The sequence below is a fragment of the Anguilla anguilla genome, chromosome 1, assembly GCF_013347855.1.
Source record: "Anguilla anguilla isolate fAngAng1 chromosome 1, fAngAng1.pri, whole genome shotgun sequence".
NCBI classification, from domain to species: domain Eukaryota; kingdom Metazoa; phylum Chordata; class Actinopteri; order Anguilliformes; family Anguillidae; genus Anguilla; species Anguilla anguilla.
The window spans coordinates 77668260-77684678 of NC_049201.1; the positions used below are offsets into that span (position 1 = coordinate 77668260).

The 16419-nt window shown below is 47.9% G+C and overlaps 1 protein-coding gene across 1 annotated transcript; it reads left to right on the forward strand.

Annotated features, from left to right (window-relative positions):
• Positions 1–998: 998 nt before the first annotated feature.
• Positions 999–10467, forward strand: LOC118231824 (collagen alpha-2(I) chain-like). The gene is made up of 7 exons (XM_035426145.1): positions 999–1606; positions 1732–1896; positions 2673–4204; positions 4871–4947; positions 6082–6182; positions 7971–8070; positions 9316–10467. The coding sequence occupies exons 3-7, from the start codon at positions 2717–2719 to the stop codon at positions 9452–9454; spliced, it is 1905 nt and encodes a 634-aa protein (XP_035282036.1). The 5' UTR covers positions 999–1606; positions 1732–1896; positions 2673–2716; the 3' UTR covers positions 9455–10467.
• The last annotated feature ends 5952 nt before the right edge of the window (positions 10468–16419 follow it).

The window sequence follows — 16419 nt, forward strand, 5'->3', positions numbered from 1 at the left end:
TTTAATGGTTTAATGTCCCTATAACCCCCCTCCCCACTAAATGCTGTTGAACTGATTCCAGCACCCCTGGTTTCAGCCTTGCCTAAAATAAAAGAAAAGTACATTACCAAAATAGGCTCGGGAATGGTGGTCTGTCTTGTCTTCACTTGCTTTGGTTGTTGTAGCTCTTGTAACAGGATTTCTTTAAAAAAAATATAATTTTAGAAGCTGCTGGCTGCCGTGCTTTGGGAGTGGGAGTGGGGCTGAGGGTGGGGGTGGGGGTGGGGGTGGGGTGGGAGTGGGAGTGGGGGTGTGGGTGTGTAAAAGGAATCAAAGATTTTAATCATGCCTTGAAGCAGAAAGTACACGTTCACCAAATGGGCAAAGTGTCATGCACTTACAAACTAGACAATCCCTTTATATATTTTTCAATGGAAAAGTTAGATGTATTTTTTACACTCCCCCCCCCTTTCCTCCATAGCACTTTTTTCTTTTTTCTTCTTTTTAAATAAAATTTCAGGGACATCATTTCCTACCTGCCCCATGCCGCTGGTGGATTTCTGTCACAAGGGTGCGTGCTATTATTACTTTTTTTTTTTCCTCGTCAGTTTTTGACGAATTTTCTCATATTTCCTCCTACGGGGAGCCGGAGTGGATTGTGACTAGAAGTCAGATCACTCAGTGTTAATATATTCTTCTTTTTTTGACATTGTTACATATTATTTGGAATTAATTTAAATAATTGCATAATATTGTCTGTGTCATGTTATATTCCCATTGAATTTAATAAAAGATACCTATATTAGCTGAAACGGTGGTTTTATTTCTAGATGCGTGATTTCTCGATGTTGGTGTGGATTTTTTTATTTTACAGGGAAGAGAAAGAAGCCGTAAACCAACTGGTACCATCTGATTTATTTATTTTTTAACTTTGGTCAACGTAAATTTAACCGTATTATCCATGATGTTATTACTTTACGGGGCACAATTTCAAGTAATTAAACAGCATGCATCAGTAGGCTACTAATACTAATACGACCTTTTTGCTGAACCAGTTTATGCCAAGTTTCAGCACAAAATCAAACCAGTGCAAATAGGGTTGGGTGATCAAAAGCGGATTTAACAAGTCTGCTCATTAGTTCCAATGTCAAAGTAAAAATCGGAATATGGCTGATGTAAATTAAAGACCATGGTAGGCATAATATGCCTTCAACGGGCCAAGACATTAACCTACAAGACATTAATGAATACATTATCAAACGACTCTGAATCGATCGGAGCCATTTGGGGACGACTAATTATGCAGACGTATGAGATGAACCGGGCATGACCCCAAAAGGCTTCTAAAAACAAAAAGAAAAAACGATCCAATTAAAAAAATTTAAATCTGCAAAAATACTCATGCAATGCTCTCATCCGTAGCCTTTCCACTGAACGCAAGAAAAAAAAAACTACAAGAAAAAGACGAGTTTTTACATTTCGACTTTTAACTTTTTTAGACATTAAGTTAATTTGACAATCACATGATTTCTGATGATAATCGTGTATGCACTTGGGAGTTGCACCGTTCTCGATGAGTGCCAGTTGATCCCCTCCTTCAGAAATAAATGCAGTTACAATAATACTGGTGAGTATTTTTGTCAGCTGTAGTAGGTAAATTTAGATTATTATTATTATTATAATTAGAATTTCAAATTTTCAGTCGCGTACCCTACATGCAATTTCTAACTCTCCTGCTATCACCTTTCTCAGAAATGTTTGGCGAGGTGGGGGCTGGTGTTGGTGGACGTACCGGGCAAGGAAGATTTGCTAGTCCAGCTAGCAAACATGGTTGTTTGACGATTTCAGTTTTATGTCATTGAAAGTTGTCACAAGCAGTTGATTAATTCGTTAAACGACGACTAACTAAAGAATCAAGTACGCAATATATATTCTAAAGAAACGTTAATGGATGAGACGCCTCTTGCTGTCGAATAACTAGCTAATTGTTAGCCATATCAATATAGCCATCTTGGGAAAATAACATAAACCGGTATCAAAGCTGAATTTGCCTTTATAGAACGGTGATAATTTATCCATAGTCTTGGAAAACATTGAACTGACTTGAGCATGGACCACTTGTAGTTTTATTTCAGTGGGGAAAACACCATATGTCCAGCTAGGTTCGCCAGTTAGGCCTATTTCAAGCTAAGTTTTGGCGGCAGTTGGTAATAGTGCAGTGGTCGTAGTTTTTGTGCTGACTGTTTGAAGTCGCCATTTATACAGAAGCAAGGATTTATGCTGGTAAACGTTAATGTAGGATGTACAGTGAAGTGAAGCTCGTCAGGTTATTTGGCACCATGCAGAAAGCCAGCGATCATAGCTACCTAGCCAATATGCTAATCCCCAATGCTGCGAGTTTTTCTGGCTCAAGTTTGCATGTAACGCTGCATCTTGGTGAAAGTTAATCTGTTGCTTGCAGATGCGTGGGGCCTGCCCGAGACGGAAAAAAAAAACCCAAACAAATCTAATGACCCGTGTGGATATAGCCTATACACCGAAGTAACTGAGTTTTAGTTGGTGGTGGGGGTCTTAAATTCTATGTTGTGCCTTAATCTACCAAGTTACTTTGTTCTGTCTTAATGTGTATTACGCTGGATGCACCACAGTCTTAGTGATGTCAGCATTTACGTTTTGCTTTCCTTCTATTTTAGGGCAGGCTCCTCACCCTGGCACTTAACTTAGATTAGTGACTAAAATGGACGCTGAACGGCAGGCCGCTCGGGCGTTCGGGGTGCCGCGCCCCGAAGGGAGGCGAGCCACACCCCACCTCCGGTCGCTCTCCTCCTACTCGCGCCGAATCGTGTGCGAGAGCGCGGACGGCTGGCCCAGCTTCAGCCGCAGCCTGCAGGCCCCCTTCTGCAACATGAAGATCAAGATCGTCAACAGCCGGCCGCCGCCGCTGCTTAGCGGTAAGAGGCGCCTGGACGACTCGGCCCTGGAGGAGGGCGGCAGCACCCCCCCGAGGAAGCGTTTGGCTGTGAGCGCCTCCACCCCGGGCCTGGGGGGCGCCCCGGACGCCCGCGGGGGGCCTTTGGGCAGAAGCCAGGCCCCCCCCTGGTCCCCCGTTAAGGCCCTGGAAGCCCGCAGTCTGAGCCTGATCAGGAAGGCGGTCGGGGGCGCGGCGTTGGGGCGGGCCGCGCCTCGCTCGCGGCCGGACCCCGTCACCGCGGGCGGGGGTGTTCCGTGCGCGCTGTCCCGCGGCGAGGCCGGGTCCGAGGGAGCCCCGCCCCGGAACGCCCTCCCGCGTCCCGAGAGCCCCGTCCCGACCCCGGACCCGGGCGTCCCGCGGGCGGCGGGCGAGGTGGACGCGGACCACGCCTTCGACTTCGACATCGAGGACATCCTGTCCCTCAGCCCCATCTGCAGCGGGGCCAGCGACGACAGCGAGGGCATCGAGGCCTTCATCGAGAGCTGCCACAGCTTCTACGAGAGCAGCCACGCCCAGAGCCCTGCTGGCCACACCCATAGCCCTGTTGGCCACGCCCACAGCCCTGCTGGCCACACTCAGGGCCCTGCTGGCCACGCCCACAGCCCTGCTGGCCATACCCAGAGCCCTGTTGGCCACGCCCACAGCCCTGCTGGCCACGCCCAAGGCCCTGATGGCCACATCCATAGCCCTGCTGGCCACGCCCCTTGCCATGCCCAGAGCCCTGCAGGGAGGGGCGGGGAGGCGGGCGGGGGCGGACGGAAGGAGCCGCTCTCCTTAGACGAGGGCTACTTCTCGCGGTCGTACCGCGAGGCGCTGAGGAGAAGGCCCGGGGGCGTCGGGCAGCGCCTGGAGGTCAGCCCCCTGCAGCGCAGCTCGCTGGCCCTGGGGGCGGGGCCGCCGTCGTCCAGTCCCGAGCAGGCGGCTGTGTTCGGGGGCGGGGCCTTGCCAAGCCCCGCCCTGTGCAGAAACCTGCTGTCGTCTCTGGACGACGCGGCCCAGCCGGGGGCCGCCGGGGCGCTGCAGGGGGTGGAGGGTGTCGGGGTGGGGGCGGGGTTTAGCGTGGGGGCCCCCCCGTACGAGTCCTGGCTGAGGCGGGGCTCTTTTTCGGAGGGGAACCGCGAGGCTGGGGGGCGGGGCATGACGGTGAAGGTGGAGCTGGCCGAGCGGACCTGGCCGTCTCCCTGCAAGGAGAACACAGGGTCCCCGGGGGACAAGGGGGAGCCCTCCAACAGCGCTCAGCTGTCACCTGTCCAGGTAACCCCTCCCCCTCTGCACTAGCCAATTAATTGGTGAAGCTCCTCCCACTGTCTGCCTGTCTGTACACTGCTGCTTCCTGGGGCCCAAATGAAGTGACATCAGCATTAGAATGTTCAGTTAAGAATGTAATCACATATTTGAATCACATTCTGACCACATATGTGACATCTCGCACATTTAAAGGGTTAATAGAAATGTATTGGGTCTTTTTATTCAGCAGAGCCCTTGTTAATGTGTATTTATTACTTATTTTTCTGTCATTAGTGGAAAGTATGCTGGCACTGTGGCACTGAGGCCTGGACATAGTCCCATTTATCGATTCATCAAAATAATGCTTTATCCCCCCCCCGTCCACCCTTTCTTAGTAATAGAAAAACTAGGAGCATGTCTCTGTAGGGGTGGGGGGGGGCTACATCTGTTCCCTGGGGGTTGGAGGCGGGGTGGCTGCCAGTTGAACCCACTGTTGGCTGCGGCTTGATTTTATTGGGGGAAACGCCACACATGTTCCTGCTCCTCTTTCTTCTGTCTTTCTCACACTCGTGTCTGTGGGGGCGAGGCACCTGGGTCCTTTGATTTGCCGGGCTTCTTGGAGGGGAAATGAATAACGACTGGCAGTGGAGACCGCTGTCCGCTTCACACGACTGTGCGTCGCTCTCTGACCAGGTGAGATCAGTGGTGGTGGTTCCGCAGAAGAGGGCGGATCAAGACGACGCCAAATCGGGGCGCGAGCATCTCAGGAGGTAGGCAGCAGTGACTGGATGTCTGGAGTGTAGTTCTCCGGTCTGGCCAGCAGATGGCAGCATTGATCCACCGGGACGTCCCTCGTTGCAGAATTACACAGCACTGTAAATGCCATCTTTCCTTTTCCTTGTAAACCGCTGTTTTTAACCCCAGGAGTGCAGTCCTTTTTGAAGTGTCTACGACTGCTGGAATTTGCTGCTCGCGGATAAGTATTGTTAAAAATGGACTCCCTGAAAACTGTGGCTCTTATAGCTGAGACTTATAGCTCTTCTCTACTAAGTGTGTTTAGCTCTGGTGCTGTTTTAAGCCCCGTTTCGATGATATTTGAACGGCTAAGGCTACACGTTTCTCCTCAGTATGATGGCTAGGAAATTTCTCTGTCAGATTACAGTGACTTATGAGCTCTTCGAGGGGTACATCTGGTCTGTCCCCCGGACTCAGAATGTTGGAGACTATTTGGGAGACTATGGCAGATGTTGTCGTTTTGACGGTTCGCAGTGAGCAAAACGACTCCGGAAAACGTTCTTAAAACCGTCTCTTCGGCCAATCAGGTTCCGGGATTGCACCGTGACTCCACCGACGCCCTTTAGTTGCAAGCTTTATTTTAGAATTTCCCTCTGGGGCAGTGATGTCACAGGTGAGCATAGCTGTGTACGGTTAGATTAGCTTTGTTGGTGTTTACAGTGCTAATTGTTGGTTTAGTGAGAACGTTTTACGCTTACTGCTTATAAATGGGCCATCTGTGCCTTCTTGGTGGATAGCGCATTTGTGTGTTCCTGAGACTAACTCTGAGTCTGGGACTAACACCAAGACTGAGACTGAGATTAACACTGTCTGAGACTAACACTGAGACTTACTCTGAGACTAACAGAGACTGAGACTAACACTGTGACTGACACTAAGACTAACTCTGAGACTAACACTGTGACTGACACTGATGTTCTGCACTTCCGCAGGTCGGTGTGGTTAAGAGCCTCTGTAATGTGATGTCATGGTGTGCAGTGTGATGTGATGTGATGTGATGGTGTGCAGTGTAATGTGATGTAACGTGATGTGATGGTGTGCAGTGTAATGTGATGTAACGTGATGTAAATGTAAACCTGTCCACCATGTCCCTGTCCGTCTGGGCCCAGGCCGGTGGTGTATGACAGGGAGGCAGACTGGGAGCGTGAGAAGGAGCTGTACGTGGCTGCGGTCACCAGCCACATGGCTGACAGCACCCCCTGTGGAGGAGGTACGGAACTACATACGCTCACCTCTCAAAACGTCCTGGTGCTTTTATACCAGGTATCAGCAGCTCTCCTCTCAGCAGCTGTGTGTGTGTGTCTGTGTCTGTGTGTGTGTGTGTGTGTGTGTGTATATGAGTGTGTGTGTGTGTGTGTGTGTGTGTGTGCGTGTGTGTATATATGAGTGTGTGTGTGTGTGTGTGTATGTGTGTGTGTATATGAGTGTGTGTGTGTGTGTGTGTGTGTATATGAGTGTGTGTGTATGTGTGTGTGTATATGAGTGTGTGTGTGTGTGTGTGTGTGTATATGAGTGTGTGTGTGTGTATATGAGTGTGTGTGTGTGTGTATGTGTGTGTATGTGTGTGTGTGTGTATATGAGTGTGTGTGTGTGTGTGTGTGTGTGTGTGTGTGTGTGTGTGTGTGTATATGAGTGAGTGTATGTGTGTGTGTGTTGTATATGTGTGTGCGTGTGTGTGTGTGTGTGTGTGTGTGAGTGTGTGTGTGTGTTGTATATGTGTGTGAGTGTGTGTGTGTGTTGTATATGTGTGTGAGTGTGTGTGTGTTGTATATGTGTGTGAGTGTGTGTGTGTGTTGTATATGTGTGTGAGTGTGTGTGTGTGTTGTATATGTGTGTGAGTGTGTGTGTGTTGTATATGTGTGTGCGTGTGTGTGTGTGTTGTATATGTGTGTGCGTGTGTGCGCGAGCTCGCGCGTCTTGGCTTGGCCTAAGGCAGCCATTAGCAGCGGCTGCATATAATATCTTTGGTACCTTAACAAACGCGCTCGTTCTGTGGAGACGCACGCGCTAAAAACGTAGCCTGTTTTTTAAAAACCTCGGCTCAATAACTCCCAAAATGCCTCTCGCCTCACGCGCAGCCCATAATAAGCTGCATCGCCGCGGGACGCTGATCGTGGAGCCGGTTTGCGCTGATTGCTTGGGTTCTGGCTCGGCAGTTTGTGGCTGTGGGGTCGGAGGCAGACGGGCTTCCTCCGGCGCGAGTTAGCTTGCTGCTAGCCGCCGGCTCGCCCTCCGGTTACCGTGGCGACCGAGATGCAAAGCAACGGGAAAAAGAGGAAAATTAAAATGTCCGCCCATTCGCCACATTATAAATTCTGTCCGACCAAAGAGAGAAAAAGCTTTAAGGCGCACTGATCTGGGGAGTGTTTGTATCGTTCTACGAGCAGACGGATGATGGACGATGGCGTGGCGTCCGAGAACCGAGCCAGTTTTCGCGGTTTTTGGCGCCGTAAACAAGAAAAACAAACACTCCTTGACTCCTCTTTGAACCCAGGAGCTTCTCATCATTGAGTGGCCCAATTTCACAGCAATTACGATGTAATTATAAACAGCAATTATGATGTGATGATAAACAATCAGTAATTGTGATGCAGTAATTAACTGTCAGTGATTATGATGCAAGTACAGTAAATATGCAGAACATCCTTCCTATGGGGAAGTGGGATAGCAGAACTGCTTAAACTAGGGAGCTTTCAGCTGAGATGCTAAATTAGCAGCGGCTGGGGTTGCTGGGTGGCTCATCCCGTTAAGGCACTTTTTCAGTGGGTCTCAGTGAGCGTTGTGTGGGGGTGTGTGTGTGTGTGTGTGTGTGTGTGTGTGTGCACGTATGTGTTGTGTGTATGAGCACACGTGTGCACGTGCATGTGTGTACGTGCACGTTTCAGGCTGTTTGCGTGAACATCAGGGCCAGTAGTTCTGTTTCCTGTTTGTGGCACCCTTCTTCTGAGGGTGTGGGGGTAATGGTAAATCTGCCCCCCCCCCCTTCCCAACCCCCCAGGAGTGATGACGGAGCTCGTCAACCTGATGAAGACGGTCGCCAGGCAGGGGGTGGGCAACGGCAACGAGCCATGGCAACACCCGTCTGACCTCACACGCAGGTACGAGCGCACGTACGGCCAAGTTTTGAAATCACGGAAGCTTTAGAAGCTGTGCTGAAAAGAGCAGGTGCATTCTGGGTCATGACGGCCGCTCACTGCTGTGTGGGCTAATGGTGACGTGTAAGATGGCTTCCCCACTGGACCTGCGTTTGTCTTGAATACGCGGTCCTAATGGTCATGGTCGCGACCTTCGTGGTCGAGATGTTGGCGGTCTGAAGAGCGATCGAGACGTTTGCGGTCGAGACGTTGGCGGTCTGAAAGAGCGGTCTTTCCTGAATACCCGCAGGAGAGAGGAGGGAACGCGCGGCCCCTGACGCGTCTGAGTAAAACATCGGCCCGCTGCCTCTGAGCGGCGAATGAGCGTTCAGGGAGCGACACACCGGGACGGGTATCGACCTCCTCCTGCCTAAAACGGCCCGCTCCCCTCCTGCCTCCCCTCCTCTCGCCGTGTCTGGTTTTTTGGTTTTTTTTTTCCACCCTGGCCTCCGGTGAAGCACCTGTCTGCTCCTTTGAGCACAGAATGGCGAATGAAGGTCTGGCGGCTGTGTAATGTGGTCACGACCTCCTCCATTTTCTCCTCCCGTCAGGAGGCTGTTTTTTGGGGGGGGGGGGGTCTGCTTTTAACGCTCATCGACTTCAGCGCTATCACCATAATGGCCGTTGCGTCTATTTATTTATTTATTTATTTATTTATTTATTTATTATTTATTTTTTCTTTAAAAATCTGATTTCCTCTGAAACCTTGCCCTGCCACAAATGCAGATGGTTGCTGTGTGTGCGCGGTTTGCTTCCTCCTCAAGTGCACCCTGGGATTGCCTGTCTGCATTTAGTAGAATTTTATTTTTATTATTTTTTTTGGAGTGATGCACATAAACACTCTTTCTGTTAATGACGCTGTTTGGTGGAGGTAAAGAAGCGTGTTGAGTAGCAAGGTTTCTGCCCCCCCCCACCCACCCCCCACCCCACCCTCCCCCCTCGTCTCTGGCTGTCGATCTCTGCAGAACGTTACCAGGGATTTTATCGATTAATTAGAGTCATCAGGGTTCCCACCTGGCATTATTTTTAATCAGTATTCCAGTCGTGGAAAATAAGAACATTTTCCTGGAAAGTAGTTTGTGTAAAATGGGGCGCAGATGCGGTCTGCGATCACAATCAACCAGGGTGAAATGTTAAGATAATTATTGCGCTTGCAATTTATACAATGTTTTAGAAAATCTTTATTTTTATTTTTGATTATTTGCGCAGAAACTACGGGGGCGGCGCCGGAAAGGCCCGGATCTCTCTGGACGAATGGCAGCAGCGGAACCGGACGACTCACTGCCGATTCGCCGACGTGCCCCCCGAATTCCAGCGGACCCCCATCCCGCAATCTCGTAGCGCCTGAGCCGAAACTGCACTGGACTGCACTGGACGCCCCCCCCGGGGGCGAGCACATCGCTTAGCACTTACGATGTCACCACGGTTACCAGACTTCAGGTTCATTGTTTCCCTTTCCCACGATTTGGGCTGCACTGGGAGGGACTCGTTCTGTCTCTCTCCTTCCTGGGTTGACATGGCGACGTGACCAGAGTACTTAATTATATATATATTTTTTGTATTTTAACCCAGTGTGTGAACTTAATTGTGTGGTTTTTTTTTTGTGTGTGTTGTTTTGTTGACATATTAATAATCGTTTTGTTTGAGGGTTTTGTCTGTTCGTTTTCGTCAGATCAAGATTTTAGATTAGATTCGCTTGAAGTGCAGGCAGTAGCAGTTGACTGTTGAACCGTGTGGCAGTTTTTGTGTGGTTTTTTTGGTTTTATTTCATTCCAAATCTAATAACTAACCAAATCGAATTGTGATTTTAATTGTGGTTCATATTGGTTAACATTTATATGTGTATATACATTTTAAAAATGTTTTTTGCTTTTCTTTTTTTAAGAAATCCTCTGCCATGTTTATAGTTTATATCGTTGGGCAGTACAGCCTTTAAAGCTGTTCCGACAACGTTGCCTTGGCAACGCTGTGCAGCGGAAGAGCGGGGTTTTTTTGAGGAGACCGCGGCCCTAAAATGCCGCACCCTCTGTGGTCTCGTTCGCACCTCAGACCGCGAGACCGCGCCCCGTCTTTTACGCACGGCGTGGCGGGGGGCCTCGCCCTGTTCCGGCAGGTTCCGCGCCCTGCTCACGTTCCGGGGAGTTTCTGTGTTTCTGGTTCTGCTGCTGAAAACGGGGAAAACGGGGGAAAATCCAGAAAGAAAGAAAGGATGAAAGAGAAAGAATGGGGGGGGGGAGGAAAAGCACACCTTTAGGCCCTGCAGGGTTTTAACGGGCACTTCGGTTCGTTTTCTGCTTTTTATTCGCACATTTTTGACGGAACAATAAAAAGAAGGTTTTGCACATCTGTGGTGTGTTGGGATGAGCCTCCGTGTGCCTTCTTTCTGAAGTCTCGCCTGCCAGAATCCTTGTTTTTTTTTTTGTTTGTTGCTCTTTACCCAGCTTCTACCCCTGTTCGTTTCTCCTGCTTGTTCTTCACTTTCTTCCCTCTTTCTGTTTTTCACTCTCTTCACTCTATTCTTTCGATCTTCACTCTGTTCTGCTGTTCTCCACTCCGCTGTCCATGGTTGCCATGGCTGCCACATGCTGCCTCCTTCCCAGAATTCCCTGCCCACGTTTTCAGAGAGGTCTGTGGGAGTGGCGAACAGATTTCGCTCTGAATTGGCTAAAGGAGAGAATTGGTCAGACGTGACGACTAATTATTTTAGGTTCTGCAAACAATAATACAAATGCAAGGAGGACTCTGTTGCTTCTAAAAGTTACACACATCTGGTGACTGAGAGCCTGCTCTGTGACAGTTTAACATGAAAAGTGTCCACATTAGCAGTCATGTTCTCAATATTGCATTTGGTTGCAAAGTAAATGCCGTATACAACATGTGCATAACTTGTCCTCTGAATGAAAGAAATTTGGTGTGTCAATGCGATGTTCAAATCTTAAAATTTGTCTTGAAAGCGGCCATTTTGGGGTTTTCCAAGCCTTAAGTTCCCAGAGTGATTATAAGCTTTTTAGTGAAGTGCTTGGTGAGATTTGTATTTTAGATCAAATCAAGAGACTGGCTTCACAAACCACAATGGATTTGTACAAACATTTGAATTTAAGCTTGTGAATTTGAATTCAGCTGTATGTTGCTTAGATTCATAACCATAGTTAACAGTGTAAGGTTTTAAACGATTAAGGTGAATTCTTCCTTAAAAGTCACCAAGCAACAAGACCGTAAGGAAAGCATCTGTACAGAATAGAGAGTTAAACTCATAAAATAAGAGCACATAAAGTGGCCCTTTGGGGTGTCAGGTGGTAGAAAGGGACCAATCCTGACTGTTTCACAGTAATTGAACCCTAAGGAGTGAGACCACACATATGTGATTAGAATGCTCTGAACTGAACATTCTAATGCTGATGTAACAACACTGCCATTCTAGAGTTCTAGTACGCTCTTAGAATTTTGAAAAGAAGCATTCCAAAAACCTCCAAATGGTTAACAGTGGATCATTTCCATTCACTGGTAATTAAGAGTCGTTGGCATTTTCATCTCAAATTAAAATAGGTGCCTAAAAAAAGACTTTTGAGGGTCAGGCCGGCCTGCGGCTTTTTCCGCATGCGCTTTTCCGGCCGAAGGAGAATTTATGCGGCTTTTATCTCCGGACGGATTTCCAGGAAATATTGCTCACTGTTAGCGACGGGGTGCGCCTAGCGGAGCGGCTGGGTTTCCAGCACCTGGGGGATTTTCCAGGAAAATGCGAGGAGGTAGACCGTGAACGGGCGTGCTGGGGGGGCGGGGGCGGGGAGGGGGGGGGGGGGGGGGTAGGCGGTAGGCGGTAGGCGGTAGGCTCTGAAGGGTACTGCTGTGTTCCGGAGGTTTTTAAATAAAGTTCGGTGCCCTCCTCCACAGAAGCTGCTGTTCGGCTAATCTTACTGTCTCCATTCGATGTTACCGCTGTATGTTTATGATGCGTTTTCACCATGGAAACCAGTGGCCAAGACCACCACCATGTAACATTACTTAATAATGTTGCAATAATCTCTTATTTACGAGGGGAGTTTTTAACGTTGCTGAAAGTGCTTTCCAGTTCTTCGGTTATGGGTTTTATTTGCTTTAGCTGGGTGTGAACCAACTGAACCAAATCAAATCAAATCACCATTAAACATTATGGACATGTTTTTTTAAATTAATTATTTTTCAATTCATGGGTTTCAGTTTATAGATTTCAATGATTGAACAGAAATGGGGAAGAACTGGCCCCGAACTCCTGGTGCAAGTCTAATAACTATTTCTTGAACTAAGGATGTGGTTCTGTATTGGTTTTTTCGCTTTTCAAAAAAGTATCCAGACAGTGGTTCTGGATCGTAATGGAGTGTAATGGGTAGGAGAGCGGAGTCTCGCTAGGGCCTATCATAGCGAAGCGCTGTTTCTCCACTTAAGAGATTATATCCTGTCCTTCCTCTTCCTCGTCTTCTCTGAGGGGTGATGGGCTGGAGCGGTTTTCGATTTCCAGCGAGAGGCACAGAGTGTGTGTGTGTGTGTGAGCGCGTGTGTGTGTGTGTGTGTGTGTGTGTGTGTGTGTGTGTGTGTGTGTGTGTGTGTGTGTGTGTGTGTGTGTGTGTGTGTGTGTGTGTGTGTGTGTGTGTGTGTGTGTGTGTGTGTGTGGAATGTGTACCCAGTGAACTTCATTTTTAGTGTTATAGTGGGTACTTTCCTGTCAATTGCACTGCGGTGCTGAGAAAGATAGGGTTCGTGAGGGCACTATAAGGACTATCATGGATTTGCCCTTAAATGCTTACCAGTACATACATTTTTATCAGATTGGTATATGCTGGAAAGAAACATTTTCTTCTTATATGGAAGTAACGTTCAGAACTTTCTCTGTGTAAAACATGACACTGACTTTTATGTTTCTCTCCTCGTGTTGCGTCGACATTACATTACATTCATTTGGCAGACGCTTTTATCCAAAACGACGTACAAAAAAGTGCATTTCATGATCGTAGACAACTGCTGAACATGGGTTTAGTAAGGTACAATTACTTATTTTGTACAGCTATTTCTAGCGTTGAAATAGTTTAATTTGGTCGGAAATGAAAGCCGTGCGTTTTTTAACGTGAGTGAGCATCACATGGGACGGGGGCGATCGACGTGCTCGTCAGTCTGCGGCTCCGCACGTGTCCAGCGCTGCGTTCGTGTCTCAGAGGTTGTGCTCTGTGTTCCTGTGGCTCCTGGTGTGGTCACATGGGCACGTGTCCTCATGTGCATGTGTGAGTGAGAGCACGTCTAGAATTGAGCCGTGTGGCTGGCTGTCTTGTGTGGGCGTGTGTGAAAGAGTGAGTGAGTGCATATCCCTGTTTGAGCCACGTGTGTGTGTGTGTGTTTGTGTATGTGCACGTGTGTGTGTGTGTGTATGTGTATATATGTGTGTGTGTATATGTGCACGTGTGTGTGTGTGTGTGTGTGTGAGGGGCTGAGGGTGCTGGTGTGTCTGTGTGTGAGTGTTAGGGCCTGAGGGTGCTGGTGTGTGTGTGTGTTAGGGGCTGAGGGTGCTGGTGTGTGTGTGTGAGTGTTAGGGGCTGAGGGTGCTGGTGTGTGTGTGTGTGTGTGTGTGTGTGTGTGAGTACCGCAGCGGGTCTTTGGTCTCTAAATAATGCAGGCTGCTAAAGTAGGCCTGTCTGTCCTGATCAGCAGGAACCTGTGCACCGCGAGTCAGTCAGGTGGCACTGCGCGGAGCTGTGGTGTGAGTGCCGGGGCCATGTGACCTGGGGGGGGGGGGCTGCCTCCCTGGCGCTATTTCGGGATCAATACAAGATCCTGGTGTAAGCGAGGAGCCCCATCAGGCCCTGGAGGGCCACCGCTGCACCCCCCCCACCTACCCCCACCCCCCCAACCGGCTGGTCACTGTGCTGTTTGAAACACTGACTTTGAAAAGGGCTGTTCTGTACTTTTTGCTCATTCTGCCACCCCTCGGTTTATGGATTCCATCATTTTTTAAACCAATACTTGAGGTTGGTTTGACATTGTTAATTGTCGCATCGGAAAAAAACCCAAAAGCCCACTCATAGGGTGGACATTACTCACTGCCGTGATTCGGTGGCTCAATTTTCCTGCTGAGCTCTTCATTGGACTGTCCTAAAAAATCGCTGAATTAATTTATGAACAGAATTGATTTATGAACAGAAGCTGTAATGGCCAATTAAACCTCTTGTCATTAGCACTTGGCGGTTAGTCTTCAGATTTAATTATTGGATTTGGATTAAGAAAAAACAACAAAAATCTTAATGGGAACAAAAAAAAAAAAAAAAAAAAAAAAACAACTGTGGGGCATCATGAATTTAAATTCATAAATACGGTTTAGAGTTTGTGAAATTAGCCTGAGTATTTTATGTCACGTGTGTGGGTAATGCGATTCCTCCTGGAGATTCAGAGAGAACGGGGATTTAGACAGAATCCTTTCTAGCGTGTCACCTCCGGGCCCCTGGAACACACGATCCGCCTCCCTTAACGAGCAGAACCCGCTGGAGTTATTCCGTTTCCATGGCGATAATGCAGCGGTGAAGTGGATCGTGGGATTTTTTTTTTTTTGGTAAACTCCGCTTCGTGCCTCTTTGGCCCGTGCGCGCACAGAGATTTAAAGGCCAGAGAGTGCAGCTATTAATAAGCTTCGGTCGTCAAATCGGTGCTGTCAAATAACGATCGTCGCTGGAACCCTGGTGGTTGCCGTTTCGAATCACGTGGGGGCATTACTGACGTATGCTAAGTGAAGGTCCCTAAACTAAATTACCTCAGTAAAATGAGTAACAAACATAAACGGTATCTATGTTTTATAAAATTATTAAATGTTAGCGATGTAAGTCACTATGCGTACATGTATTGATTTCTAAATGTAATGTAAATGCTAAATGCTAAATTAAACATACATTGCGTTTAATGCAGGTGTTGTTCCAGATGCTTTCCTGACTGTTGAAATGGTGATAATAAAAGCGTGTGTGTTGGGCTGCTGGGTGGCTCATCCTGTTAAAGGGATAGGTCACTGTCTGGGGTTTAAAAAAAAATCTGTCATGCTTTTTGCGTGCAATGCAGGATATATTAAATGTACTGATGACCTGACAGAATGCCGGGTGTAGGGCATTTTGATTGCGGGTGTAGGGCATTCATATAGCAGTTGTAGGGCACTGATGGTGGGTGTAGAGCATTCTGGGATTTGTAGTCGAAAGCAAGTCTCTTCAAGGCGAGTTTTTAAATAAGGCATTTAAAAGTTGAGGCTGTCGGCGAGCCCCCAGTAATCTGATGGGAGTGTCCCATACTTTGGGTGTCCGCACAAAGAATGCTCACCCACACTTTTGGTATTTTGTTGGGGACGACATCGTCCTGAAGATCTGCGTGCCGCCGCAGAAGCTCGGCTGCAGGTCCCTGCGGATTTCCTCAGCTGCGTCTTTTCCGGAAGCTTCCTCACAAGGGGGCAATAAGCTGTTAATGACAGCCAGACAGCCGTCTCCAAAACTTCAGCAGCGCGTGCGACGGGAGCCGGGAGCTGGGGAGGGGGGGAGCGGGGGGTGAGTAAACGTGCAAATTACTCTCGCATGAAACAGGTGCGGCTGCTCCCCGGTGTGTCGTTCATTTATGAAGCGACACTGATCCAGCCACGATGATCCTTTCCAAGGTTTTATAGTAACAAATTAAAAACAAACTTAATTCTGCCTCTCACTGCCTCTCTGCCTCAGTGAAGTAGAGAGAGGACATGCCTAATATTCAACAGTCTAATATGCCAGAATGGCAGTTTGCTTGATAAATAATTCCCCCATTTCCACACAAAAAAAAACAAAAAACAAAACTGGCAACCTTCTTCAAAAGATGGAAAGAGCGTAGGGGGATCTGGTAGAAATTACACAGGAAAGAAAGATAAGCATTGTTTTGAAAATATTTGATTTTTTAATTCAATTTACATTTAATACACAAGGAGACGTGTATGCTGTACAGTCCTTAATATAAATGGTTTAACCTTGTTTGTGCATAATATTAGTACCATGCTAGCCCTCTTACCATCAGTATTGTACGTCTCATACATTAAATATGAATGGTGCATGTAAAGCATTCCCTTATTTCTTATTCATGCTCCATGATGAAACTTTAGCTGTTGGTACGGTTATGTAAATAATAATCTTAATGCTTTTCATTCGTCTTAGACTTGCGATTATCACGGTCCAGAGTTTCATCTCTCTCTCTCTCTCTGTATAGTTAAACCGGTAACCTTTGAGTGCCAGCAAGGCAGTCGGGTGAGCTGTCGGAGAGGACATGGTCCAAATCTATGGATATGGCCCAAAATGG